Source organism: Polypterus senegalus, chromosome 6 (assembly GCF_016835505.1).
Source record: "Polypterus senegalus isolate Bchr_013 chromosome 6, ASM1683550v1, whole genome shotgun sequence".
Lineage (NCBI taxonomy): Eukaryota > Metazoa > Chordata > Cladistia > Polypteriformes > Polypteridae > Polypterus > Polypterus senegalus.
The window spans coordinates 5,458,955-5,485,184 of NC_053159.1; the positions used below are offsets into that span (position 1 = coordinate 5,458,955).

Consider the following 26,230-nt stretch of genomic DNA (forward strand, 5'->3'; position numbering starts at 1 on the left):
CTATCATATAGTGCCTTTCATATCTATCTATCTATCTATCTATCTATCTATCTATCTCTCTCTCTCTCTATCTATCTATCTATCTATCTAACTATCTATCTATCATATAGTGCCTTTCATATCTATCTATCTATCTATCTATCTATCTATCATATAGTGCCTTTCATATCTATCTATCTATCATATAATGCCTTTCATATCTATCTATCTATCATATAGTGCCTTTCATTATCTATCTATCTATCTATCTATCTATCTATCTATCTATCTATCTATCTATCTATCTATCTATCTATCTATTTATTTATTATATAGCACCTTTCCTATGACTGAGGTGCCCGCTCAGCCTCCCAGATTTTCTGTTATTTTTGATTTGCTAATGAATTTGAGGGCAGTGCCCGCGTGGACAGTGTGCCCTACATAAAGAGGCCTCCTTCATAACATTGAGTGGCTGACCACGTTGCCCAGCGACCGCAGCTGTCTTTCCGCACACCATGAAGATTGACATTAAAAGGCCTTCAGATCAGATTTACACGGAAGGCGTCACACGTCAAGGAGAGTTGCCCATTTTCTTAAACGACGCACCATCATCAGGAAGTCTTTTTGACATTTTGAGCTTCAGGGCACTCAGCAGGACCTTCTGGTTTTGTTGGCCCATCATGGAGTCCCAGTAGTCGCCACTTATTTTAGTCGAGTCATTTTGGATTAGGAGGCAGTGTCGAGGCCGCCACACTCTCCATTCCTGGCAGATTGTCACACTCAGTGACAAACAGACGTGTGGCTCAGAGGCAGAGGCCTGACTGGCCTGACCAGTGATGTGCAGAAAAAGTGACAGGAAGACAGGATTGCAAAGGGCAACATGGGAGCTGTCAGTATCGGGTGAAGCCCCCAGTGGTTGGCATGGACTCGTGTGTGTTGTGTGTGTGTGTGTCACACGATGTCAAGGATTGGGTGACACTGAGGACACCTCCACAGGCTTAGTCTACAGTGTCCAGCCTGCCATGTGACGGGGCACAGGAGTCTCCCCTTCCTCTGCCGTTGTGGCACACTTGTGGGTTTTCTTTGGGCACCCATTACACTGCCATCCCCCACTGCACATCACATTGGTCCAGCGCTCAGCTGGCAGTCGTCCGCCGTGACGTTCTTGTCTGTTCCACTGTATTATTCACTACATTTCTTTTTCTATTCTACTCTATTCTGCTGTATGATTTTCCTCCTCTTCTGTTCCACTGTATTATTCTCCACGTTTTTTATTCTATTGACGATATTATTCTCTGTACTCTCTCTGTTCTTTTCTATTCCACTGTGTTATTTTCTACGTTTTCTATTCCTCCTCTTCTGTTCTGTTCTCTTCTTTTCTTTTCCTTCTCTGTTATTCTTTTCTGTCTTACTCTGTCATTCCTTCATGACTTGACTTGTGGACTCCGCTGCTCTTAAAACTTTTCAGCCCCCACAGGCCCACTTGGGCTCCGCGACTTTATTTCGTGTCGTCTCCCGAGGCCTAATTTTATCGTCACGGTTAGTTTTGGTGGGACAGCACGGTGGCACAGTGGGTAGCGTTGCTGCCACCTCACAGTACGTTCACCCGGGTTCGTGTCGCGGGTCCTCCTTGTGTGGAGTTTGCGTGTTGCCCCCCCCCATGTCAGTGTGGGTTTCCCCCCCACAGTCCCAAGACATGCTGGTGACCCTACATTGGGCCCTTGGTGTGTGTGTGTGTCGCACCGCGATGGACTGGCACCCTAAATGGGTTTACAAATAGAAATGATTTATTTTTGACTGTAACTCAATTTTTAAAGACATTTCATAAACACAAATGAGTAAAAAAAATTCTAAAAGCTCCAGGGTTCAAAGCAGCTAACCAAATCCCCCAAAGCCCCTTGAATGCCACTCCATGCACATATTTCCTGACTTTTCTGGGGGGCTTTCTTGGGCTGAATGGCCTCTTGTTGCCCAAACTGTTACTTCGGACGTGCGGGCAGCTGCTGATGTAGTCGGGTATTAGGGTGGGCAGCACCCTGAATGATTAATCAGCACATGAGGTTGTGGCGTCTCCACCCGGTGCCAGGGCATAACAAAGCAGCAGGAAATGCCAAGCAGGCGTCCCGATGATTGGCAGACTGGAGCCGCCCCCGAAATGCGAGGTTCCCACAGGAAAATGACAGCAAGAAGCCACCTGTGATATGACGTGATGAGCATCTGTGGGACTCATCAAGGCGGGCAGGCGGACCACCCAGCAGAGGCGAGTGCCATTTCGGGAGCGCCGTCCTCACTGACGTTTGTCCTCAGAGTTTTAAGGCCTGTTGGTGTCTGCTGAGCAAACAGGGGGTTGTTGCGCTCTTAACACTTTTATTATTTGCATTTTACATTTAGGGGGGCATTAACCGTTTCAGTTTGGTTTTTATCTTTTCTTAAAGACAAGTTTTATTTTAGTATTTATTTAGTTGCTGTTAGTTTTTATTTTTGTGGTGAAAGCCTCGATGATGATGACGGGTAACTGACAAGATAAATGAAGGTATAACAGTAGAAACGTGAAGAAGTGTTGGGGGTCCCAGCCAGGATTTAACCACCAAAGTAGGAGAGGAAAAAACATGTTGAGTATTGCAAAATAATGGAAGGAGAACGCCTTCCTTGTCAAAATGTGGACTGGCGTGTAATCAGCGCACAAAATGGCCAAAGAGGTGTGAGACCTCCAAAATGTTACCCCAATGCGGGCACAACGCAGACCAACCAGGGCCTGCCCAGACCAGGCGCACTCCTCCGCAGCCCGAGTGGCTACTGAACACCAGGCCAAGTGGCCACAAAAGTTTGAAAATCTGAGCAACATGACACACAAGAGAGGGGATTACCATAAACCCCTGGCTTGAAAAAAAGAGAGAGGGGCGACAAAGAATCTTTATTAAAGGAGGGCTTATTTACAAACAACATTCAAAAGGAGCTGCCAAATAGGCAATCGGAAAACAAGCAAATCCCAAAACAAAACCCTTTAGTTGGAGTTCTTAAACCGAAGCTAAAAAGGGAAATAATTACAAAAAAACAAAGAGCAGTAAATCCACTGAAACTCCCAGACTCCCAGAGAAGATCCGCCCAGGACTCGACTTCTCTGCTGGTGGCCTTTAAAAGTGGGGGTGGGGCGGTTTCAGGGGCGGTCCCTTGTGGCCCCGCCTCTCCCGACAGATCCTGTGAAAGTCCATCAGATGGGCTGGGAAGCTTCAGTAAACGGCCATCTTCTGGTCTCTCCTCACGAGGTGTATGGATGTTTGAGTCTTGGCTTAAGGGGGCAGTTCAAGTCCCACCAGCATTGTCGTGGTCTTCTGCTTCAGGTCTTCGTCATGTCGAAAGGTGAACCGCTGGCCCAGAGTGAGGTCCTGTGCACCCTGCTGCAGGTTTTCATTTATCCACTTCTGTCTATTTGGCCGCCTTCATCCTTCCCTCGATTCGGACCAGTCTCTCTGTCTCCATGGCACCACCACCACAGGGATGGCATTGGGCACATGATGAGCAGGGCTTGGTCTTCACCAGAGGTGGTGTGTGAAGTTCTGCCCAAAGAGTTCAGTTTTTGTCTATCAGACTCCTCACGCTTTCAGGGTCCTGCAGCTGCCTTCCCCCTCAAGAGTGGATATCGTCTCGCCAGCCCACCATAAACCCCTCATTGATGGAGTGCCTCTGAGATGGCTGTTGTTCCGACAGGATCTCCTATCTCAGTAGAGGACTTCTGATGTTCTGTTAGTCTGACTATTGGATTCTTCATCACCTCCTTGACCGAGACCTTCCTTGCCCAGTCGCTCAGTTTGGCCAACTCTGAGAAGAGTTGAAACTTCTGCCATTTTGCACTCGTGGAGGCCTCTGTGCCCTTAGAAACACTCAGAACGTTAGAAATGATTTCATCTCCTTGCCCGGACCACAATTTGACTGTGGTGGCCTACAGAGAGTTCCTTGTCCTGAATGACTTTCTTTTTACTATTAACATGCAATGTGAATTTTGGGACCCCCCTATGCACAGGGGAACACGTGGGACCCTCTCAATGATGTCCAATTGATTCATTTTGTCACAATCAAGTTCTGGAAACATCTCAATGACAATTCAAGCAAACCGGAGGCACCCGAGCACAACGTGGAGTCACACAGCAAAGGGGGGTCTGAATGCTTCCAGGAAGGGGGGATTGCAGGTTTGTGATTTTTAAATGAATTTTGCTAACCTTTCTGAAAGCTGGTTTGTCACTCGGACATTTTGGAGTATCAAGTGTAGACTGATGGGCACAAATGGCACAATTTCTCTGTTAAATAAAGTGGGCAGAAAGCGAAGACGTCTGAAGACTGTAGATGTTCAATTAGGCGTCGGTAGGCCATTGGGCGCTCAACGAGAAATGACAATGGTCTTTAGCTGTAATCGATCAGAGGTCCATCTTGAGTTTGGGCTCCAGTGATCACATCAGAAGAGCTGCATGAAGAGCACACGGCGGGGGGGCTCATCAGTCTGACTGATGGTTTTTCCTGCCCGTGCTGTATACGGGTATTATATTATTGGAATTTGAAGTGCGGCGGATTGAGGAAATGAGATGAAGGATCTTCTGAAGTGTGGACACCAGCCACCCACGCCCGTGTGAATATCACAAGTCAAAGGAGTTTTATGAATGGGGAACAGCTGAAGCATTTCAGAAGGTAACAGGAGAAGGTTTGCATGGAGGCACTTGTGGCCTGCAGCTGTCCAGACGTGGCCCTGGGCGAGATGCCTTCAGGTTGCCAGATTGATGTTTCCTTATTGGCAGGTTGCTCTCCTGCCAGGCCTCGGCATTCTTGACATTCAATTTGTGAGATCCATTCATCAATCCATCCTCCTAACCTGTTTATCCAGGGACAGGGGCACAAGGAAGCTGGAGCCTCTCCCAGCAAGCATAGGCCAGGAACAACCCCTGGATGGGGCAGCAGGCCTGGATCTCAGGCTGGACACACACACTAAACATCTCCATCCATTCATCCATCTTCTGAACCTGTTTATCCAGGCCTGGAATGGTGGAGCCTATCTCAGTTAGCATGGAGTGCAGGACAGGAAAAGTCATGGACACTCTCAGACACTCTCAGGATAAACACACACACTAAGCATCTCCATCTGTCAATCCATCCATCTTCTGAACCTGTTCATCCAGGCCTGGATTGTGGGTGCAGCTGGAGCCTCTCCCAGCAAGCATCAGGTGCATGGCAGGAACAAGCCCTGGACGGGGCACCAGGCCTGGATCTCAGGCTGGAAACACACACACACAAACACACCATCTATCCTGCTAACCTGTTGATCCAGGAATGGGGTGTAGGGTGGGGTATCTGAAGCCGATCCCAGCAAGCATCGGACGCAAGGCAGGAACAACCCTTGGATGGGGTGCCAGAGATCACCAGGTGACAACACACAAACATCAGGGACCAATTTAGCAACCCCATTCCACCCAAGCTGCATGTCTTTGGCCTGTGAGACCAGAAGGTAGACACAGGGAGAACATGCAAACACCACCTAGGGCATCAACTCTGGCAGCAGCCTGACCATGACTCACAGCTAATGTGTGCCATGAAATCTTCGACCCTCCAGCACACGATTAGAATGAAGCCTCAAAAGTATTGGGTACAGGTGGCACAGTGGGCAGCACCCGCCATTTCAGAGTTCTTGGACCGTGCTTGAAGGTTGTCCTCAGGTTCCTGTATTTGTCCAGAGACAAACTGATAATTAACGTTACGCCCTTAAGCATAACATTAAGGAGGGTCTCTGAGTCAGAGGACTGTGTGGAGAATGGAGGCGAATGGCCAGGACTGAAGATTTGGACAAGGTGGGCTCTGCTCACGTTTTCTGGTAGCTGGTGTCCTGTAGTGTTGCTCTCTTGTATATTTGTGTCATCGTGACAAATGCCTGGACGCTTCACTTTCTCTTTACTTTATCGTGTTGTGGATTTCATTGGAAATGAAGAAATTAGCCCATCAATCTACACTCAGTAATCCGTCATGACAAAGTGAGAACTTGACTGCAGAAAGGTTTGCAAATTTACTAAAAACCAAAAATCACAATCTCTCCTTCTCAGAAGTCTCCTTCCCTTTGCTGTGTCACTCCATGTTGTGCTCAGGTGCCTCCTGTTGGCTTGAATTCTCCTTGAGATGTTTCTAGAACTTGACTGGAGGACCACCTGTGGCTAATTGGGCTAATTGCACGTCGTTTAGAAAGTCTAGAGGATTGGATATTCAAATGGGCAAAATTCTGGGAGGAGTCAGGGCGGGGCTGTAGGCGTTTACATGTTGTCACACACGCGCCACTAGGGGACAGCCAAAGGGCCCGATAGAGCGTGAAAGAACGGAAGGAGGGGGATTGGAACAGAGTCCACTCAACAGAAACATGGAAGACTAAAAGATCAGGGGTCTCCAACTCCAGTCTTGGAGGGTCTCAGTGGCTGCAGGTTTTCATTCAAACCCTTTTCTTAATGAGTGACCTGATTTTCCTGCTAATTAACTCTTTGCCTTAATTTTAATTGATGCAAAACTTAAGACTCAGGCTGCTTAATTATTTCTGTTTTCCTTAATTAGCAACTAAGCAATATTAAGACATAAAATGAACCAACACATAAACAACAAACTGCGTCTATCACACCATAACTGAAAATAAAAAAAGGTGAAGGCCTCAGGTCCATATGCTCTGAAAAAAGAAAATCAGCAGTTTTGGAAACGTCTGTCATGGCAGAATGAGCGAGCGCCATGAAATAACGGGTTTAATTAGCAACGAGAATTGGCTTCAAGTTAAGAAACGGAGAAGGTGGGAGCGGAGGATGCCATCATCTACATGCTACACCGATCCCTCTCCTACTTGGACAGAGGCAGTGGTGCTGTAAGAATTCTGTTTCTGGACTTTTCTATCACCTTCAACACCATCCAGCCTCTGCTCCTTAGGGATAAGCTGACAGAGATGGCAGTAGACTCACACCTGGTGCCATGGATCGTGGACTATCTTACAGACAGACCTCAGTATGTGCGTCTCATGAACTGCAGGTCTGACATTGTGGTCAGCAGCACAGGAGCACCGCAAGGGACTGGACTTTCTCTGGTTCTGTTCAGCCAACATACATCAGACTTCCAATACAACTCAGAGTCCTGTCACATGTAAAAGATCGCTGACGACACTGCTATGGTGGGCTGCATCAGGAGTGGGAAGGAGGAGGAGTACAGGAACCTAATCAAGGACTTTGTTAAATGGTGCGACTCAAACCACTTACACCTGAACACCAGCAAAACCAAGGAGCTGGTGGTGGATTTTAGGAGGCCCAGGCCTCTCATGGACCCCGTGATCATCAGAGGTGACTGTGCAGAGGGTGCAGACCTATAAATATCTGGGAGTGCAGCTGGATGATAAACTGGACTGGACTGCCAATACTGATGTTCTGTGTAAGAGAGGACAGAGCCGACTATACTTCATTAGAAGGCTGGCGTCCTTCAACATCTGCAATAAGATGCTGCAGATGTTCTATCAGACGGTTGTGGCGAGCGCCCTCTTCTATGTGGTGGTGTGCTGCGGAGGCAGCATAAAGAAGAGGGACGCCTTACGCCTGGACAAACTGGTGAGGAAGGCAGGCTCTATTGTAGGCACAGAGCTGGCTCCTGCCAATCCTGGAGAATCCACTGAACAGGATCATCTCCAGACAGAGGAGCAGCTTCAGGGACAGACTGCTGTCACCGTCCTGCTCCACTGACAGACTGAGGAGACCCCACACTATGTGACTCGGGGGGGTAAACGTTAACATTATACAAAGTTATTGTCTGTTATACCTGCATTGTTATCACTGTTTAATTTAATATTGTTCTTTATCAGTATGCTGCTGCTGCAGTATGGGAATTTCCCCTTGGAATTAATAAAGTATCTATCTATCTATCTATTATATAGTGCCTTTCATATCTATCTATCTATCTATCTGAATGAAGGTTGGAGTTTGACGGCCCCAACTTAGTTGCTCATCTGTTGGCTCGCTTCACATCAAACTTATGTTTAGGTGTCATTTAACTCTGACTTTTGTCGCTCTGCAAATGGTGACAAAACCCGCCATTACGTTTTAGTTCGACTCTCTTTGCTCAAAGGAAAGCCAGCTTTGTTGGTTTGACCGAGATTTCCCTGCGCTTGCAGGAGTAGTGAAGAGCAAACACTTACATCTGTTGAGAGATCGAAGCGAATGCACAAAGCACACGACATCTTGTGTATTATCTCTGAATTGGACTCTGACCTGTCGGACTCCGATTCTCATGCAAGTAATCTGGAGGTCGAGATCGAAAACGAAAGTGTGGTACCGGCTTCAGCTGATCGGTCCCAAGCTAATCGTGGTGCCAAACCCGTTTGTGTAGATGAAGACCACCACTCATAATGACACAAGGTGGAAACCAGATTGCGTCGCACTGTGACCACGACTGCTGCTGCTGTCCCCGTTGTGCAAATTCCTGCCAGCCGTCATGCTGAGACTATGAACTGGCGGCCACAGCACCCAGCAACTGATATTTTAGGTTGATTTGTGTGTGAGACTCTTGTTTTGGTTGCTTTTCAGAAAACTGCATGTTTTGGAAAAAATATTCAGCCCTCAAAGAGTTCAGGAAAACAGAATCAATTCAGCGGTCAGAGTCTCAAGAAAAATCGATTCAAATAAAGGGAAAGAGTTAATTAGCCGCAAAAACTGGTCACTAATTAAGGAAGGGTTAGAAAGGTTTCAGAACCTTTACACATTTTTGACATGAAATTCCAGCAGAGCTTTATTCAAGTAACAAAACACCACATTTTTATCCTTATTTCTTTATTTCATTTCATAAACAAAGTGGTCAGCAATCAACGTCCTCACATTAAAAATAGGCAGATGGCTCAATAAGATCCAACTCCTGTGAATTTTGAGTTTCTCTCATCGATGTGGTCGAATTTCAGGTCATTCTTTCACATTGGACTGTGTTCACTAAGTAACGGGGCTACCATAATCTCCTCACGTCAGGACGACTCTGCTAGGTTTAGCTTTAGACTTTGTCCTCGCCGCTCCACACCTCTGAATTTTCTTTTCCGTGGCCGTTCTCCTTAGGCCTGCTCATATGTTGGGGATGATTTAGGCAATAGATGGTGGGTTTGTCATCCTTTGGAAGAATTCTGTCTTACAGAGCCAAATTCACATTTCCTTCATCAATTGCAAATCATTTCAATGCCTGAGTTAGCAGTGCATCCTTACACCTCAAGACGAACACCGCCATAGTCGACTTTTCGATGATATCGATTGATAAGCTGGGTGTGGTTTCACCCCCTTGTAAGATGATTTCCCCCCAAGAAAATTCACATCCAAAAATGTCTACATGTGACTCTGTTGTCCACAAAACATTCCTACAGGGGGTAGTTTATGGGTAGAACTGACACAAAAGTAGCAGGAGAACATTCTGGAAATGACCATATTCCCTATCACACCATAGCTTTATTTTATTTCCTAAGATGAATGTTGCTCTTTTCCAGGAAAAAAAGCCCATAAATGGTACAGTTTCTGTTCAGGAAATGAAAATAATAGTAGTAATAATAATAAAGAAAAGGAAAAAAGATATTCACTTGAGCACTTTTAGTTTAGTTTTAGTGATTTTAAGAAATATAAAAATTAGTAATTTCTGGAAAATTAAATATGAAGTATGTGCAATTTTTGGTGGAGGTTGGATACAACGACACATTTCTTTTCATCGGTTAGACTAAAATAGCAGACATCGATTATGAAATATTGACACTACAATTATATTAACCCATTATTATTATTACTATTATTATTATAGGATGGAACCTTTGGCACAATTGCAAAATTCCAAGTGAATGAACGTCTATGTACTGAAACAATAGTGTGCGACAGTTAAAAGCTGTGGCTGTAGTATAGAAGTCTTTTCAATTAAAAAAAGAAGAACAGGTGTATTGTCCTCTGTCCACACAAGACCACCACTGGTTAGAATTTCATTCCTCTTAAGCTTAACCCTAGTCAGATTTACTGTTTTTCCACATTTTCGCTCCATCGAAAGCGTTTATATTCCCGGTTACAATGACCTCTTCAAACCATTAAGTGACCCGCGTCGGTGGCCGCTCTCCAAGTGTTCGTCACTCCTGCACTCCTCTACCTCCTTCGTGGCAACAACGTCCGTGGTAACACAGTCTATCTGATTTATCGTTTTCTTGTTTAGTAAATTTTACACAATCCCCTCACTGCGTTTGCTTCTCCACACTACGAGCACAGTCATGAGTAGCGTCACGATGATCGGCACCACAATCATTGGGCCCAAGATGTTGTTCGGAGGGTCTTTGGGCGAGCGGCCTGACAGTGAACAGTTCCTGAAGTAGAATTTGTGGACCCCAATGAAAAATTCATCCACAAACTGGTTGGGCCAATAGCATTTCAGTTCCTCAGCTACCAAATACGTGCAGTTGGTGAGCTCTTTATACGATCTGTGAAAATAAAGAAAGAAAAACTTAGCAAGTGGAGATTAGGATGCCAACTGCTACTTAGAACTATTAAAAAAAAAATCTCCAAATCCCATTTTGCACTTTTGAATTTGATGACCACAACTTTAACAATGACACCTTTGCAAAAACCGGGCAAGGAAACAAACGGGCTACCAACGTGAAAGTTTACCACTCAAAGTGTGTGAGAATTGTCCATAAGATGTATGAGGGAGTAAGGACTCGGGTTGGGGTAACGGACAAGATCTCAGTTGGAGGAGGTCTGCACCAGGGATCTTCTTGAAGTCCTTGAGTTATGGGAAGTTGGAGGAATGGAGAAGGGCTTTGGAAGACAGAGGGTTGAAGATAAACAGGAAGAAGACCGAATACTGTATGTGAGGTTTACTGATAATCAGGATTCAGAGGTTTGCCTGCAGGGGGAGCTACCGAAGAGTCTATAAGTTTAAATATTTCAGTGGTAGCCCATGGTAGAGAATTTGACAACACACAGAGTGCATTGTGGATGGACCAACTGGAAGAATGGAGCAGGAGAGTTGTGTGATCAAAGAAATAAGGTGAAGGTTAAAGGTCAGGTTTTTAAGACCAGCAACGAGGCAGTAAAGGGGGCGCACAGCGGGAGCAGAAGATGGATGTGGCAGAAATGAGAATGTGGAGTTACAAAAATCACACAATCAGAGGTCCAACAAAAATGGGAGAGACATCTAAGAAAGTAAACGAAATTAGGGTGAAGTGGTACAGACATGGGATGAGGAGAGACGAGGAATATTTCGGATAAAGATAGAAATTAAATCACAGGGGAGGAGAAGATGAGGGAGGCCAAAGCGGAGATGGATGGATAAAGAAAAAGAAGGTCTGAAGGAAAAGGGCTTGACTGGTGAGAAGGACTGAGCTGCTTGGAGAAGGCTGATCAAACACATCAACCACACACGTACAGTAGATGTGGGAAATGATGATGAAGGAGAAGAAAACAAATCTAAGCCCACATTACTACATTTTCATTTAAAAATGCAGACTTTAGTCTCTGTTTTTGTCTTTCGTCCACACTACTCGGACGTTTTTAACCCCGAAAACGTAGACTTCTGTAAATACTTTCCCTCCAGATCCGTATACTTCTGGAAACACTGGCTTGCCGTTGCTGTGTGGTGTCTCGTGATTCATTTTTGAGTGTCGTGGTATTTGTAAAGGTGCAGATGACTGTTCAGTTTTGATCTCAACTACTGTAAGCCTAATTCTCCAAGTTACTCCAAAATTCTTTCTGGCTAGTTTGCTGGCGTAACACTCGTCTTCTCTAACAATTTCTAGCTATGGTTGTGTCCTTTTTAAACATTTCTCTTTCTCTTGACTGTGACTTGTGTGCGTGTGTGTTTTGCTTTGATGATCGGTTCATCTGTTCTTTCGGCTACTGCTTACCCCAGACTCGTTTCCAGCCGGTGGTCTTTTGTCTGTTCCTTCTATGCCTTTCATCTCCTTCTCCATTTTGGCTCAATATATTTTCCTTGGATGTGTTCCTTCCTCTCAGGCAATGTCCACACTACTACATTTTCATTTGAACCCTCTCATTGGTTCATCCCTGATGGGAATCTGCTCATTACAACATTTCATTCCTTGACTGGTCACTTTTCTTATTCCAACAAGTAATCATTTTCTGTATATAGTGCCTTTCCCAAGCTTTAATTATCAATATCATTCCTGGTGGCTCCGTATTCCGTACTTACCCCTACTTTCTTTTCTGTTCTTTTTCCGGTTTTCTGTGGTGTTTATCTGCGCCACCACCACCTGATCAGAGCACCGTGATGTCCCTCCATTGATGGATTAAAGGCCAGAAGTGCACAGGACCATCATCATCATCATCGAATTCCTCCACGTGAAGCCTGAAAACCATGAGGACTGATTGAGATCATTGATGTTAGGTAGAATGCCCAGTAGGGGGCTGGGTGGTCTCGTGGCCTCGGACCCCCTGCAGATTTTATTTTTTTGTCCAGCCGTCTGGAGTTTTTTTTTTTGTTTTTTCTGTCCTCCTTGGCCATCGGACCTTACTCTTATTCTGTTAATTAGTGTTCCATAATTCTATTTTCTTATTGTCTTTTTCCTCTTTCTTCATCATGTAAAGTGCTTTGATCTCCATCACGTGTATGAAAATGTGCGACAGAAATAAATGTTGTTGTTGCTGCTTAAGGCGCTTTAGCAGACTGTGAGTACCACGCCTGATGCTCCGGGACGAGTGTTTGTACCTTTCACAGTAGGTATGTCTGTTCAGATATACAGATGATGGCTGCCATCCGATGGTCATAGTCATCTCCCAGTACACACGATGGCAGTATCCCACTGGACGAATCTCCATATGGATACCCACAAGGCAGGATGGGAATTGTGGCCTTGTGGGACAGCCCTGTTGGAGTTCTTGGGTGCCTCCCGACATGCCGCTGCTATGGCACCAGAAACACTCCTGGGTCTGGCATAAAAGATGGTGGAAGCCGAGGCAGGAGGAGGTTGATGAGACTACGTGGTAGGCGTGGAGGGAAAAGAGCTTGTGACTTTGTTAAATTAGCTGAAATGGAGGAAGCTGGATACCTGTGACGGTGCTGGCGTAAATAAAGGTCTTTCTATTTACATTTACATTTATTTGCTTGGCAGACGCTTTTATTCAAAGCGACTTACAAAAGAGGTAAACGTAATGGAGTAACATTAGGCTAAGGCCTGCTTGTTCAGCTACCACCTGTGGCTGTGTTGTGCAATGGCGTCTGGGTCTCGGTGGAGCCCCCTGCTGGCTAATGGACATCGACGAGTTGCTGTCTGTGGCACTTGCTGTGTTGTTTACCTGTTTGAACCTAATTGCGTTTTGTACAGTTTGAAAGCTGCTTAACTGAGATTATGATCTCTTAACTTTTATCCATTTTCTGTAAATTCCTGTGCAGTTCCTTTCAATCTACATATGGATTGTAAGATTATATGACTCAAGGAACTCAAATTTGCCGTTTCACTTTTTCAAGAACGTGTTCTGGAAAAGTTCATTTAGCACGTTTAACCGCAACACCATTTTGTTTCCCATTTGGGTGCTGGTCTGTTAAGCTTCTGGTTCTGCTGTTTCCAGGGAGATCTTTCCCAGAATTCCCCAGTGTGTGCTCATTGGTCGTGACAATTTTGTGAAGATACACAGGTCACCCCATGAGATTCTGTGGTATCCAAGCTGGTTGAGGAAATCTTGTTTCATTGCAACAAAAGTCCTTCCTGATTTTTTGTAATCCTCGCTATTGTTTTTGACATTCAATTTTTCGATTGTGTTTCTGGTTTTGATGAAAGATTCCTTATCTCCCAGTTTTGACTTTCCAGTTTCCCAGTATGTAAACAACAACAACCTTTATTTCTACAGCACATTTTCATACAACTGATGTAGCTAAAGTGCTTTACATGATGAAAAAGGAGAAAAAAAACACAAAGTAAGAATTAAAATCAGAGAACACTAATTAACATAGAATAAGAGTAAGGTCCGGTGGCCAGGGAGGACAGAAAAAACAAAAATAACCTCCAGATGATGGCTGGAGAAAAAATAAAATCTGTAGGGGGTCCGAGGCCATGAGACCACCCAGCCCCCTTTAGTCATTCTACCTGACATCAATGACCACAATCAGCCCTCATGGTGTTCAGGCTTCACCTGGAAGGACTTGATGATGACGGTCACGTGGACTCCTGGCCTTCAATCCATCAATGGAGGGACATCACGGTGCTTTGATTAGGTGGTGGTGATGCAGATCACAGAAAACCGGAAAAAGAACAGAAGAGAAAGTTAGTACAGAGTTTGGAGCCACCATGAATAGTAATGAAACTTAATTGAATATGCAGAGCATCAGGATTAAAGTAAAATGAAGTTATGAGAAGGCCATGTTAAAGTAATGAGTTTTCAGCAGTTTTTTAAAGTGCTCCACTGTATCAGCCTGGTGAATTCCTACTGGCAGGCTATTCCAGATTTTATGTGCATAACAGCAGAAGGTCGAACCCGCTTCTTTTAAGTTTAGCTCTTGGAATTCTAAGCAGACCCTCATTTGAAGATCTAAGTTGACGATTTGGAATATAAGATGTCAGACATTTCGATATATAAGATGGAGCAGATTATTTAAGGCTTTGTAAACCATAATTCTAAATGGCACCGGTAACCAGTGTAGTGACGCTCAGACTGGGGTGATGTGCTCCGATTTTCTTTTCCTAGTTCAGATTCTAGCAGCTCCATTCTGCACTCGTTGCAGTCGATTGATGTCTTTTTTTGGGTGGTCCTGAGAGGAGTGCGTCACAGTAATCTAGTCGACTGAAAACAAAAGCGTGAACTCATTTGTCAGCATCTTTCAATGTTATTAGAGGTCTAACTTTTGTTATATTTCTTAAGTGAATAAATGCTGTCCTAGTGATCTGATTAATATGTGATTTAAAATTCAGGTCAGTCAATAGTTACCCCTAAATTCTTTACCTCCGTCTTGACTTTTAATCCTAATGCATCAAGTTTATTTCTAATAACCTCATTATATCCATTATTGCCAATCACTAAAATTTCTGTTTTCTCTTTATTTCTCTTGAGAAAAATACTACTCATCCATTCAGAAACACAAGTCAGACATTGTGTTAATGAATCAAAAGAGTCGGGGTCATCAGGTGCTATAGATAAGTACAGCTGTGTGTCATCTGCATAGCTGTGGTAGCTCACGTTGTGCCCCGAGATAATCTGACCTAACGGAAGCATGTAAATCGAAAAGAGCAGCGGACCCCGGATAGAGCCTTGTGAAACACCATAAAGAATATCATATGTCTTAGAAGTATAATTACCACAACTAACAAAGAGGCCCACCCAATGACTAATGCGATTTCTAAGGACACACGAGATTGTGATATAATGGGTCCACAGTTCCGAAGGAATGGCTTTTTTTTTGGTAAATAATCCATTGGCCGTGTCAGTCTCCGTGGACACACTCGTGCACTGCTGGGAGTTGATGAGGTAATTGGGGCGAGACGCACCTGCACGTGAAGGTGCGATTGTTCTCGATTGCTTCATTGGCTTCCTGTGGTGTGTAATTGAGCCATATAAGAATGGGCCGGCACAAGGGAAAAAAATGAAAAGGAAATAAAGGAAAAAGAACAAGCAAGAAAGAAATGGAAAGGAAGAAAACAGAAGGAAAAAGAAAGGAGGTTAAGGAGAGAAGAAGGTAGGAAGCTGTAAAAGGAGACACTGGGTAGGGTCAGTAGGAAGCAGTCGCTCCAGCTGAGTGATTATAAGAACGGCTCGCCACGTAAGGCAAGTAAGACAGTGGGATTCGAGGAGGCCTGGAATGGAAAGCCAAAGTGTGAGCACCCTGGTCGTTCAAGAGCCTTCCAAAACAAGAAGAGGTAGCATGAAGCTGGACCTGCACCATCACAGTTGCATCAGATTCTTTACTGTTCATGCGGTCCCAAAAACTCACGCTCCTTACTCCTATTTTCTGCCATTATATGCATTGTTCTTCCAGCTGAGTGCTCATTGGTTGTCACCTGCCACATGTCCACAGAGCCCGCCCTATGACATAATACAAAATTAAATTATTTGCTGCGGTCGCAGTGAGTCGCCTGCTGGTTGAAATGAGTCACTGGGGATGTCATACTACACGACTGTGTAACACCGGGACCACCGACTCACTAAGATTCTGAACATGAAGTCTGTGACTGAAAATCGCTTTTAAAAGTCGTGTAATGCGACAGGACCTGTAGAGGCACACAGAAGGTTCAAACACTCCCTGCATCCCTTAAACGCCACAGGCTTTTTCCACAAATTACAGCAAAAATGGCCGTGTCGATACCAAATCTCAACGGTACTTTATCAGAATCTTTTAGTGTCGCCCCGGCTGTACAACACGCTACCACAAGGTGGGATGTCAAGTCACGCCACAACATTGCTTACCCCGGACTGTGACTTCCAGCCTTCACCTCAAGAAAAGCAGCAAGCCCACCTCAGCATATGGTGTCCTTCAATCACCTTCTGGCTTGAAACAATGGACCCCTTTAAGGCTGCCCTGTCTCGGCCCTGACATCCCACGTGTTTGAAGCGTTTTCAGAGCACACTGGGTTACGTCCTGATGGCACTTCACTCTGAGAAGAAGAGGGGCAGCGAGCCCCTCAACAGATGTCAGCGGGCAGAAGAGACAGTGAGCAGCCGAGAGATTAAGAGAGTGAAAGTGAGACAAAAAGAAAAGAAAGACAGCGAGAGAATGGGGGGGAGAGAGAGAGTGAAAAAGAGACAGACAGACAGACAAAGCGAGAGGGAAAGAAAGTCGCACAGAACATTTCTCTGTTTTAGTTTGCAGATTCGCCAATGCCTTTCAATGAGAGATTTTAGTGACAAGTCAAGGAAACTGACACCTTTAATTGGCCAACTAAAAAAAAAAAAGATTACAATATGCAAGCTTTCGAGACAACTCGGGCCACTTCTTCAGAAATGTCGTACTACGCGATGTGTTTGAGATGTCGGAACAAATACTGAACTCTCTCCGTAAATTTCTTTAAATAACGAGTGGGCCACATCTCAACAAAACTGGTCCACCGGGTGCCGGGTGGTTTCATGTGGGCGGGTGGACAGACAGACAGACAGACTGATGGGGTCCCTGACACACTGAAAATGAGCAGCCGAGTCAGTTATGAAGAGCAGGTGGGCCGCCCCACGGTGTGCTGTATGTGTGAGTGCGATGAGGGACACACACCCTGGCGTCCTTAAATTTCTGCACTCAGGGTCCCAAAAGGATGACTGATTGAATCTGAAATAAAGGTGTAATTAAATGTAAATGTCCTGCATGCGCTCTGCTTGAATTCTTGCAACACCAAAGAGCCTCAGTGACACGCGGGCCTGCTCAGCTGTCTTAAGTCCACTTCAGGCGTAATTCAGTTAAGCAGCTGCATTTGTTAATTGAGGGCAGATTTGGAGCGGCTGCATATTGAAGCTCAGCAGATGATAATTAATCCCAACAGAGATACGCTCGTTAGGAAAAAGGAAACATGTCTTGAAAGGATGTCCTGCGGATTCTGGAGATGCTGCTGAGGAAAGAGTCCAGTGAGCCCGGAAAGAAAGGGAAGACCTGGTTAAAGCAAGAAAAAAAAAAAACACACACGCTAAAAACCACAAATCTCCACAGTAAGTACACTGGTGACGATCTGCTGATGAAGCAATAAATCAGCACAAAGACCAATTCACACAAATTATAACTAACACGAGGAAAACGACATGCATTACGAAACAATGATCTGCCATGTTTAATAATACAATATACTGTACATGGTAATGAGCAATAATGAGACTTCAACCTTTTTTTATTCTCTTTTATCTGTCTATTTTATATAGTGACATCTATCATGCTGGCTATTCTGTACAGTACCTTTCATATCAATGCATTCATCCAATATAATTATATATTTGTACTAGCCGCCCCCCGTGGCTCTGACTGTGTAGTAACAAAACAGGACAAACTTTAAAAATCAATAAACAAACAGGCATTGCTAGCTAAGGGGAGGCAAGGAACACTCCAAAAAGTGGCCAGAGGTAGAGCGACTCGAAAGGAGGCTGATGCGTGAGTGAGGAGGTCCTCGCCCACCACCCTGCGCCTGAGGTCCCCGCCCACCACCCTGCGCCTGAGGTCCCCGCCCACCACCCTGCGCCTGAGGTCCCCGCCCACCATCCTGCGCCTGAGGTCCCCGCCCACCATCCTGCGCCTGAAGTCCCCGCCCACCATCCTGCGCCTGAAGTCCCCGCCCACCACCCTGCACAATTAAATCAGTGCCACAACTGAACTATAATACTTAGTGTGATGAGAGAAGTCGCAAAATAATCCGGAATGTTCAAGCAAATTTTAAAGAAAAATCTGTTAAGTAGTTCTCTCGTGAAAAGCAGACAGAAACAGCCAGACGTTGGATTTTATATATTGAGATATAATTATATATAACTCTACTGTATATGTTCTCTTTAAAGCCTTTCAACCCTCTCTGTTTCATGCAGTGCCTTGCACATGTTTTTCTATCAATCATATAGTGGCTTTTCTCATCTGGCATATCGTTCATTATTTCTATTCAGTATAGTGCCCTATAAAATATTATATACCAGCATGGACATTAGTCATTTGTAAAGTGCTTTTAATATCTATCTATCCGTTTACCTTATATAGCCACTTACCCACCTTTCATTGTGTCCATTTTGCAGAATATATTTCAAAACATTTAATTTTATGTAGTGACTTACACATCTAACATTGTATCCATTTAGTATAGTTCCTTTCACCGCCATCTTGTTTATATAGTGCCTTTCACATCAATCAATCAATTAATAAATCGATCACTGTGACTTGACATTCGTCATTTTTTTCCAACTTGTATAGTATCCTTTTAAATCAATTGCCTTACATATCAATCTATATATTTCTATATATACAGAACAGCATAATTAGATCTGGACCACTCTATATATATATATATATATATATTGTGAATGATACCAGCCTGGATTACAGACAGGCCCCAAGACACACAGAAGTCCCAAAGCACATGTGATTTATTCACAAATGTACAGTGTCCCAACAAGCACAAACACACTTTCTTTACTTTCCGACTCTGGCTCCCTGAGTGGTGTCTGCTGGCTCCTTACATAGGACACCCAGAAGTGCTCCAGGTGTCTGATGATGTGTTTCCGGCAGCACTTCCGGGTGTGGCAGAAGAGCTGCTCTCCAGGGTTTAACAGTAATTGTCGCAACCCCTGGCGGTGCCTGCGGATTCCAACGGGGCTGTACCAAACTCCAACTCCTATGAAGCCCTGCCGTAGTCCGAAGCACCGCTGCAACCCGGCGGGGGGCTGCCAGCTAACATTCCGGGGGAGGTAATGCTCTGGTCACACTTCCTCCACCGGTGCTCCCAGTGTGGAGGTGTCCCGGCCAGGCAAGGGCCCTGGCCATCCACCACAATATATGTCTGCAATAAAATAAAATTTTTCTTCTATCTATCAATCACTCACTCACTCACTCAATCAATAATGCGGTGTCTATTACATCTAAATATGCGCCATATAATATTTTTCAAATCAGTTATATAGTGCCTTTTCTATCTATATATTATATGGTGTTTATTACATCTATGTATGAGTCATGTAGTATTTTTCAGATCTATTACATGGTGCTTTGCTATCTATCTATGATTGATAGATAGATACAGTAGATATGAAGGCACAGGAACTATATAATAGATAATGAAAGGCACTATAGCTCTCTATCTACATTGATTATATAGTGCCTTTCATTATCTCTCTAGTATAGCATCTTGTATGCCTCTCGTTATTCCTATTCTGTATAGTTTAGCCATTTAGCTCTCTTATTGCACACATTCTTTGCAGTATCTCAAGTGCTCACCATCCTGCCCTCTAACTAATCAAGTTTGGCATTTTCAGCTGCCACAGCACCAGCATGCCTCAGTTTTTTTGAGCAGATTAACTCAGAAAACAATTTCTAGGGATGAGAGAGTCACTGGAGAAGAAGCGTAAATAAACATACATTCTGACCTCATTTTGATTTTTGGATTTTTTTTTTGCTCCTTGTTCCAAAGTCTCTGGGAATTTTTTTTTTATATTTTTTTTATTTAAGTCTTCCCATGACACGCCAGCCGTGAAGGAGGTTTTCAGTTATTTTACTGGAATTCTGCTCAGGGGACCTGACAGTTGAAGTCACTGGAACATTAGTTTCATCAGAGAAGCAGGCAGAGAAAACGTGAAACACGTTGTGGTTTGAAGCAGTTATCATATGTACTCTGAAAGATGACGGCAATAAAGGGAGCCAAGGAAGAGCAAAGGTGGTCTCACCTATCCATCACTTCACTTCCAGACAAGTGAGACTTTAAAACGTGTAACAACATGCAGTGTCTATAAAGGCAATTCACCCTTTGAAGGTTCTCCTGTTTTATTGTTACTGTCACACACGTGTGTACGGGAGGCAGCTGAAGGGCTTGCAGGAAGGCAATTCCACTCCAGGCCAGGAGGTGGTGAGGTGCACTGATCCTTTCTCTTTTTCCACTGCAGACCCGTTACGGGAAATTCCGCCGGGCCTCCATGACGTCACCTCTGGTCCAGAAGACGCCCCTTCCGGTCACAAGCCTGATGATGTCACTTCTGGTTCCGGTCATAATGACCTCACTTCCTCTGCTGTCTCAACCTCACCACTTCTGTTTTGGACTTGTACCTGTACACATCTGGACTGAGAAAATCATCCATTTGCAGCCAAGCAAAAATTATATGGGTGGCTGCCCCAACTTTGTTTTTGTGGCTCTTGTCTCATCGTTGACATTACACAACATGGAATGTCTGTGGATTAAATTTGCCATTTTTGACAATGATCAAGAGAAAAAGACCCTTTAATGTCAAAGTGAAAACAGATATCTGCAAAGTGGTCTAAATTAATTACAAATATCCATCCATTCAATAAACTTCTAAACCCACCAATCCCGAGCAGGGTCTCGTAACACAAAACGATAATTCATCAGATAAGTATTCACCCTTTATAATATGACACCCCTAAATCATCACTGGTGTAGCCCACTGGCTTTAGAAGTCACAGCTCAATTGAGGTCGCCTGTCTGATCTTACGACTGATTGTCGTATAAATGCACCTGCATGTGGAAGGGACAACTTGTGGTGTGTCAGTATACAACACAATATAATACAATGTATTTTTTGTAGAGCCCAAAATCACACAAGAAGTGCCACAATGGGCTTTAACAGGCCCTGCCTCTTGACAGCCCCCCTAGCCTTGACTCTCTAAGACAAGAAAAAACTCCCAAAAAAAACCCTTGTAGGGACAAAATGGAAGAAACCTCAGGAAAGGCAGTTCAAAGACAGACCCCTTTAAAGGTAGGTTGGGCGTGCAGTGGGTGTCAAAAAGAAGGGGGGTCAATACAATACAATACACAGAACAGAACAAATCCTCAATACAGTATAAAAATAAAACTTTTATAAGTACGGAGCAGAATTTAACAGTAGATGATATCCCATAATATGATTTGGATTTGTTCAGAGTCCTAGTGACCTCACTCATCAAGCTGCCTCCCCCATTTTGGCCATTCCACAGCTGAAATAGCGCTAATCTGATGATAGGGCCCCTCTACCCTACGATTCCTGCGATCCTCCATTAGGGATGACTTTACCATAGGCAGGCACAACAACTTGGCAGGTGGGCAGTGGCACCAAGTGGCACATTTGAGTACCGAGAAGAGAAACAGAATAGGTTAGGGTTAGTAACAAATTCTAACTATCATGTTACTTCTGTTTTAGTGCTAATGACTAACAACAGAGATGCAGTCTGTACAGTTAATCAGCAGCTCTAGTCAGGGTGTGCTAAACTGAAGTCGTGAGTCTTCAGCCTGAGACCGAAGGGGCATCTCTTATAGTAGCAGGCAGACCAGTCCACAGTTTAGGGGTCCTATAGCTAAAAGCTCGACCTCCTACTGTTATTTTATTAATTCTTGGAATTAGTATGGTGGGCAAAGTTGCACAATGAGACGAAAAAACACGCCAAGCAACTCCATAAAAAGCACAAGTCAAGGGATGGAGCCCAGAACATCTCCAAGAGAATGAATATCCAGTTAAATCAATCATGAAGAAAAAACGAGTGAGACCACCAAGAGACTTCTGAGAACTCTGAAGGAGTGACATTGATGAGACTGTACAGACCACAAATGTCCATGGGGTCTTCACCAGTTGCAGCTTTACAGGCGAGTAGCAAAGAGAGAAAAAAAACAACACACACAGGACATCTTGGCTGAAAGTACTTGGGGGTCTCTGAAAGTCAGCTGGGAGAAGATTCTCTGCAAATTTTTGGCCATCAGACTAAATGCCTTGCTGCACTTCACGTGATGAAAATAACGCATCATCTCCACCGTGAAAGATGGTGGTGGAAATATCAGGCTATGGAGATGCTTCTCTGCAGCAGCCTCTGGAAGGTTTGAAAGGGGAAAACAAAGGCAGCAAAATATGGGGAAATCCTGGTGGAAAAACTGGATGGGGTCTGCAAGAAATCTGCACAACAGGAGAAGACAACAAGCCCAAGCATTAAACCAAAACTACAGAGGAATGGCTTTAAAACAACAATGTGAACGTACAGGAGTGGCCGAGTCAGAGTCCAGATCTGAATCCAATGGAGAATTCGCGGCTGGACGTGAATTAGGATCAGGACCACCATGAGACCTAACAGAGCTGGAGCCTCAGGGAAAGACAATTAGCTGAAGCCCAACACCAGAGCTACAGCTGCGGCCAAAAGTTTGGAGAACGACCCAAGTGTTGGTGTTCACAAAGTCTGCTGCTTCCGTATTTTTATTAGATCTTTTTGTCAGATGTTTCTCTGGTACACTGAAGTAGAATTACAAGCATGTCAGAAGTTTCAAAGGCTTTTATTGACAATGACATGAAGTTTATGCAAGGAGTCAACATTTGCAGTGTTGGACCTTCTTTCTTTTTCAAGACCCCTCTCTGCAATTCACCCTGGTAGGCTGTCTGTCCATCACCTTCTGGGCCAAATCCGGACTGATGGCCACCACTGTACACAGAACAACATTAATGTCCTGGTGTGGTTAATTTAGAGTTCAGGTATCAATCCAGTGGAAAATCTGTGTCTAGGGCGTGAATAAGGCTCAGGACCACCATGACACCTGACAGAGCTGGAACAAGAAGAAGAAGAAGGAGGATAATGAGGATAATGGCAGGACTGAGACTGGCCTGTACACACAGACTCATGGCTGCCTTCTACTAAGTCCTGACTTAAAGGGGGTGAGTCGTTATGCCATCAATTATTCCATATTTATAAGAAGTAAAGCAAAATGACACTTTTTATTGGCTAACTAGAAAGATCACAAAATGGGGGCTTTTGAGGCAACTCAGGCCCCTTTTTCAGGCAAGACATAATGGCTAAAAAGGTACAACACCCTAATACTACATACACCAGGGGTCTCCAACACGTCGCTAGCTCTCCAACCCTTTCCAAGTAGCTCACCAAAGGGTTAATGAATCCTACATAAATTTGAAAACTTGATTAGTCACATTAGGGGTGGGCGATCTTTCCAAAAACTCATTGCACGATCCACAATCTGAACTGCAATCTCTCTTTTCAATGTGGCAGACACTTAAGTGAATATCCACACTCAAATTCATCAAAACCTAAGTAACACTTTATTTTAAATATCAAACAAAGTTGGATTCAATTGTCCTCTTGTTTGCTAGTTAAGCGGAGTTAAGGAACACACACCCCCGAAGATGGCGAGTGAGTAAAGAAGGCTCCTCCCCTTGACCCGCTGCTTGTTTCTCGGATTCGCGCAAATAAATCGGTACTGCAAGTGAACTGTGATACAAAGTGAAATGAGAGAAGTCGCAAAATCAACCGGAATGTTCAAGAAAATTATAGGAAAAAACCCGATCTAAATCTGCTAAGTAGTGATAAGAGGACAGACAGACAGACAGAGAGACATTGGATTTTATAAATTATATATTAGTAAACCTTCAAAATAATGTGCAGTTTAAATACCTAGGGGTAAGTATCACAAGGAAACATAAAGCTCTTTATCAACAAAATTTTGCCGTCTGTATGGAAAAAATTAAGCAAGACTTGCATAGATGGCCAATCTTCATCTCACTCTAGCTGGAAGAATTAATGTTGTTAAGATGAATATCCTTCCTAAGCTTCTCTTTATATTTCAAAACATTCCAATATACAGTTGTGCTTGAAAGTTTGTGAACCCTTTAGAATTTCCGGTATTTCTGCATAAATTTGATGACCTAAAAGATTATCAGATTTTCACTCAAGTCCTAAAAGTAGATAAAGAGAAACCAGTTAAACAAATGAGACAAAATATTATACTTGGTCATTTATTTAAGGAAAATGATCAAATATTACATATTTGTGAGTGGCAAAAGTATGTGAACCTCACGGATGATCAGTTAGTTTGAAGGTGAGGTGTCAGGCGTTTTCAGTCAATGGGATGCCAATCAGGTGTGAGTGGGCACCCTGTGTTATCTAAAGAACAGGATCTATCAAAGTCTGCTCTTCACAACACATGTCTGTGGAAGTGTATCATGGCACGAACAAAGGAGATTTCTGAGGACCTCACAAAAAGAGTTGTTGATGCTCATCAGGCTGGAAAAGGTTACAAAACCATCTCTAAAGAGTTTGGACTCCACCAATCCACAGTCAGACAGATTGTGTGCAAATGGAGGAATTTCAAGACCATTGTGACCCTCCCCAGGAGTGGTCGACCAACAAAGATCACTCCAAGAGCAAGGCACATGTGTAATAGTCGGCGAGGTCACAAAGGACCCCAACTGAAGGCCTCTCTCACATTGGCTAATGTTCATGTTCATGAGTCCACCATCAGGAGAACACTGAACAACAATGGTGTGCATGGCAGGGTTGCAAGGAGAAAGCCACTGCTCTCCAAAAAAAAACATTGCTGCTGGTCTGCAGTTTGCTAAAGATCACGTGGACAAACCAGAAGGCTATTGGAAGAATGTTTTGTGGATGGATGAGACCAAAATAGAACTTTTTGGTTTAAATGAAAAGCGTTATGTTTGGAGAAAGAAAAACACTGCATTCCAGCATAAGAACCTTATCCCATCTGTGAAACATGGTGGTGGGAGTATCATGGTTTGGGCCTGTTGTGCTGCATCTGGGCCAGGACGGCTTGCCTTCATTGATGGAACAATGAATTCTGAATTATATCAGAGAATTCTAAAGGAAAATGTCAGGACATCTGTCCATGAACTGAATCTCAAGAGAAGGTGGGTCATGCAGCAAGACAACGACCCTAAGCACACAAGTCGTTCTACCAAAGAATGGTTGAAGAAGAATAAAGTTAATGTTTTGGAATGGCCAAGTCAAAGTCCTGACCTGAATCCAATCAAAATGTTGTGGAAGGACCTGAAGCCAGCAGTTCATGTGAGGAAACCCACCAACATCCCAGAGTTGAAGCTGTTCTGTATGGAGGAATGGGCGAAAATTCCTCCAAGCCGGTGTGCAGGAATGAGCAAAAGTTACTGAAAACGTTTAGTAAGGGGGGGGTCACAGCAGACAGCAAAAGTTCATATACTTGTGCCACTCACTAATATGTAATATTCGATCATTTTCCTCAATAAATAAATGACCAAGTATAATATTTTTGTCTCATTTGTTTAACTGGTTTCTCTTTATCTACTTTTAGGACTTGAGTGAAAATCTGATAATCGTTTAGGTCATCAAATTTATGCAGAAATATAGAAAATTCTAAAGGGTTCACAAACTTTCAAGCACAACTGTACATCAATAAATCATTTTTTAAGCAATTAGATTCAACCATAACCTCATTTATTTGGAACTCAAAACATCCATGTATCCAAAGATCGACCTTACAAAGACCTAAGGCAGAAAGTGGCATGGCTCTACGTAACTTTCAATTTTATTACTGGGCAGCAAACATACAAACCATAAAAACCTGGAGATGGACACAAATAGATGAACATACACAGGCAATAGAAATAAAATCCTGCAGTACTTCTTTATATTCCCTGCTTTGTGCCCCAATAAATGCAAGTTATCGCCGATATACTAATAACCCAATTGTGCTTCAGTCACTGGCGGTACTGACGCTCGTGGGCAGTTGTGGCTTTGTCCTGAGAGAGGTAAACAAGGGTAGCACGCAGCGTTCAGGCACGCGAGTCGTATTCCAAACAAAGGTCGTATACAGTGGAACCGCGGGTCACGAACGTCTCTG

General features: G+C 43.9%; 1 protein-coding gene across 2 annotated transcripts in view; it reads right to left on the minus strand.

Moving 5' to 3' along the window:
* Positions 1-8,674: 8,674 nt before the first annotated feature.
* Positions 8,675-26,230, minus strand: part of ramp1 (receptor activity modifying protein 1) — a 133,302-nt gene continuing 115,746 nt past the window's right edge. The window contains exon 3 of one of the 2 annotated variants that reach the window (XM_039755317.1): positions 8,675-10,450. In XM_039755317.1, the coding sequence (XP_039611251.1) occupies positions 10,195-10,450 (256 nt within the window). In that variant the 3' untranslated portion in view covers positions 8,675-10,194. The remainder of the gene's footprint in view (positions 10,451-26,230) is intronic. The other variant, XM_039755318.1, reaches the window with a different exon arrangement.